This window comes from Lactuca saligna, chromosome 5 (assembly GCF_052625555.1).
Source record: "Lactuca saligna cultivar CGN05327 chromosome 5, ASM5262555v1, whole genome shotgun sequence".
Lineage (NCBI taxonomy): Eukaryota > Viridiplantae > Streptophyta > Magnoliopsida > Asterales > Asteraceae > Lactuca > Lactuca saligna.
In genome coordinates this window covers 162,896,297-162,900,279 of record NC_136421.1, presented here as the reverse complement: position 1 = coordinate 162,900,279, position 3,983 = coordinate 162,896,297, and the positions used below count along the sequence as shown (strand labels likewise).

General features: G+C 39.1%; 1 protein-coding gene across 1 annotated transcript; it reads right to left on the bottom strand.

Moving 5' to 3' along the window:
* Positions 1-457: 457 nt before the first annotated feature.
* Positions 458-1,742, bottom strand: LOC145045907 (uncharacterized). The gene is made up of 6 exons (XM_078994197.1): positions 1,671-1,742; positions 1,538-1,584; positions 1,335-1,453; positions 976-1,255; positions 708-906; positions 458-622 (listed from the first exon to the last, which is right to left on the bottom strand). Exons 1-6 carry the CDS (start codon positions 1,740-1,742, stop codon positions 458-460), a joined length of 882 nt encoding a protein of 293 aa, XP_078850323.1.
* Positions 1,743-3,983: the final 2,241 nt, after the last annotated feature.

Here is a 3,983-nt window from a genome sequence, read left to right as displayed (position 1 = left end):
TATGAAGTGTAACACATTAAGTTAATGGAAATGATGATTATATATTTTGTTATAAATCAGTGGTTTTGATGTGCATTTTCGTATGATACATTTATATAACTGCATCTTGCAAATGCTTAGGAATGGTAGTTCAAATCTACATTGTTATACATGCATCTTTTTGAGAAAGGTTTGGAGAGGGTAATTCATAAGCAAAATGTTGATAAAATCATTACAAGTCTGTGTTTAAACATGACACTTAGTTTCAACATAATTACTGATGGAAGGTCTTAACCCATACAAACATTACAAAAGACCTAATTACCATAATTTAAACAGCCAAACCATAATTCAAGTTTCAAAAGACCTAACTACCAAAACATCCAATTAACTACTTAACAGAATTTCCAACCCCCTTTCCCTTTCCTTGTGTCTTCCCCTTTGCATGTGTCTTCCCCTTTCCCTATGTCTTCCCCTTTTATCCAACTTCACCAATGCCTCCCTGCCCTTTACATGTTCTGGAATTGTGCCCCTTGTTATGACACTTTGAACATATGACTGCAAGAAATTTCCTGCTCAATTTAGTGGTTTGGCTGTTGGGCTCATCAACACCTCTCCTTCTCTTCTTTTTTGGCCTCCCAACCTACACATATGCATTTATTATATTTAAAACATAAACATACATGATGGCATTAAAAGTACACATCTAGCCTAGTTGACATAACAACCTTTGTGTGATGTTTTGGTGGAGTTAAAGTGAATGGACAATCACTTTTTGACCACATTGAACGACCATTTATTAGATCAATTTTGTTCAGAGACATGGCTTTCCATGTTGATAACTTATAGCAAGGATAGACCCAATCCTCAACATCAGGGGCATCTTCTCCATTTTCAATTTTGTTCCATATAGCAGAAACAGCATGCCTACATGGAAAACCTGTAATCTCCTAGAACCTACAAGTGCAACTTCTTTCATTTAGGTTCACCACATACTGATCCTGCCATGTGCTTGCAACTTGGTACTTTCCTGCCCCATTATACTTAGCTACATACTTTGCTGCTTGAGTCTTAATCTCCTCTAAAATTATAGTTGCAATAGTACTTAGTTCCCCTTGACACTTATCTATTTCCTTTTGCACAACACACAATCTCTTCATGAGATACTCTCTAATATACTCTAAGCAGGTGATGATTGGTTTATCACTACCTCCCTCTATATTAGCATTGAATACCTCACAAAGATTATTCAACAAAAAATCAGTGTGTGCCCTACCTGTGAAAAACATATTCAAAAAGAGAAATTACAAATTTTATATTAAAACATAAAACTCAACAACCTCTAAATAACATACCACTGAAGTGAGATTTAGACCATGTCTCTACAGGAATCTTACACAACCAAGAATGAGCTTCATCATTCATTTTCTTCAACTCGTCCATTGCATATATAAAGTGATTTAATGTTGTTGCTCTACCACATTCCCAAACCAAGTCACTCAACTCTTTTCCTTTCTATTGTTTCTTCAAATTCTCCTAAATATCCCTCAAACAAAACCTATGTTCTTCATTGGGGAATACCTTTGCAACTGCTGGTATTATCACCTTAACAAATGCAAATATAGTTAGTTTCATTTATAAAAATAGAAAGTAAGGTACACTATCATGAGAAATAATTAGGTAAAACATACCTTTTGTCTATCAGAAATGAAGGTAAAATTTGAATTTGCTCCCAATTCTAAGTCTTCTCCTAACAGTTCCATGAACCAGGTCCAAGAATGTACCATCAACTCCTAGGAAAGCCCTTAACCCAGCTTTGAACCAGGATTAGTGTTTAGCAGCTCCAAACCATAATCCCTCAGATACCCACATTGAAGTTGGTAGTCCCCACTAATCACACGTTCAACCATTTTCTTTGCCCTAGCAACCTTTTGAACTGACATATCAAGCTTCAGCTTCTTACACAACTCCTCGTGTAAAGCTTTGACTGGAATTTTAAGGTTACTCGGAATTTGTGGAACAATTAAGTTTGCTAAATATTTGGAAGTACAAGCTTTAACTGATCTTGTCTGTAAACATTTATGGACATCGTGTATTGTTTTCACCAACCAATCTTTATTCTCATCTGGCCTCGAGATTTGGACCGCCCAAGGAAATTTTCTTTTTTACTAATCACATTTTTTCCCTTGCACTTTATCTTACTTCTAGTTGATGGGCCACTACATTCAACTGTTTCAATAGATTGTCCCTTGCACTTTACCTTACTTCTAGTTGATGGCCCACCACATTAAACTATTTCAGTAGATTGGCCCACAACACCTCCACATTTGACCCTTATCCTGATTTTATCATTTTTGTTGCTAAGTATAGGGACATCCTTGTATTTACAGCATGTAGTCCACGACTTCCTTCTTTGTTTTGAAACACTTCCCCACCCTATATGGTTTTAAATGGATCTCCCCATGTGAGCATGCAGTTGACCTACTCAATTCCTTAAGCATTTTTGTCCTTTCATCTTATTAAAATCCTGCATACTGATAATCATCTGTAACAACCCAAAATTCAGGTACCACTAATTAGCCCTTGATCTTTGTTAAATTGTCATTTTGGGCCTTTGTGTTGGGCGAGTACGCTGGGCGTACAAGGAGTACGCTGCGCATACTCACACGCCTCATTTAATCACGTCATCACCCGGGTACGCTGGGCGTACCCAAGGTTACGCCGGGCGTAACCGGTCTAGACCTAAAAACCCAAATTTGGTTGTTGGCTATAAAAGGAATGAGATGGCTTGATTCCTCAGCCACCATCCTTCAGAAATAAACCCTAAGAGAGTTGTCCCTTCGTTCATAGCTTGTTTGTGAGTGTTCTAAGCTTTGAGGTGTCATTTCAAGGTAGCAAAAGAGAAGAGGAGTCCATTGTGGAGGATAGAAGTTGGTGTTCAAGTGTAGATCCGTGAATAGCAAAGGTTGGAGCTTCTTCCTAAGGTAAAAAGTTCAGATCTTGCCTTGTAGTTCTTGTGGTATGCTTTACGGACCATTTTCTAGGGTTTTGGTCCCAAAGATGGAGACTTTATGAGCAAGTAGTCTCCATTGGCTTAGATCTATCATATTTCTGGTTCATTTGAGTTATAGGTTCATAAAAATGTAATCATGGACGTGAATGATTAGCCATGCATGAGATCTAGATCATTTGAGTTGAAAAGGAAAGGTATTAGGGAGTGTAGGAGCCTTTACAGCCATGCCAAGGCTTAAAGGTTTCGACTTTATGGGTAAGGAGGCTTAAAGTGAGTCGGATCTAGAAGTTGAAGAAGTGTCTTAACCATTTAAGACCAGAAATGTAGTGTGACTAAATCTGGGTGTTACGTTGGGCGTAACTCCCAGTACGCGCATCGTACTGGGTGGTGACCCCGATTGAGGATCAGTGACGTACGCCCCGCGTACATAAGTCTGTACGCCCCGCGTATTGTGATATGTTGACTTTTGTTGACTTTTAGGGTTTTGGTCAACATGTGGACTTTGAGTCAAGGAAGGGTAAAATGGTCTTTTACCCCTCTGAGGAATATTAATAAGGGTGAAGCCTAGTTGTGAAAGTCTATATTAATTAGAATGATATTTCGTTATGATTAGGCGGGGTTGGGTCTTCCTTTCAAGATTCGGAGATAGCGAGCACATGAGATTCTAGACTTTCCACGAGGTGAGTTTTCTCACTATACTGTACCCGGAAGGGTTTTATTGTGTGACCGGAAGGTTGGATATGCTATGAGTTGTATGCATTGTATATGATAAGTTAACCGTTTGTATGTGCTATGTATGCTATGCTTGATATGGGCCGGAAGGCATTATGTTATGGGCCGGAAGGCATATATGTTATTGGTCGGAAGGCGTTGTGATGTGGACTGTAAGGTCGACACAGGTAGGACTGGAAGGTTTACTGGGTCGGGACAGAAGTCCCCTGAGACACATAGACCGGAAGGTCAGGGCCTGGAAGGGCGTGTGTGCGTAAGT

Bases quoted from the DNA above. Each gene is read 5' to 3' on its own strand.
- LOC145045907 (XM_078994197.1), bottom strand. From the start codon at position 1,742: ATGGAACTGTTAGGAGAAGACTTAGAATTGGGAGCAAATTCAAATTTT. The intron at 1,256-1,334 runs GTATGTTATTTA...TGTTTTTCACAG, and splicing joins GTCTAAATCTCACTTCAGTG to GTAGGGCACACACTGATTTT. The intron at 623-707 runs GTTGTTATGTCA...GCATATGTGTAG, and splicing joins CACCAAAACATCACACAAAG to GTTGGGAGGCCAAAAAAGAA.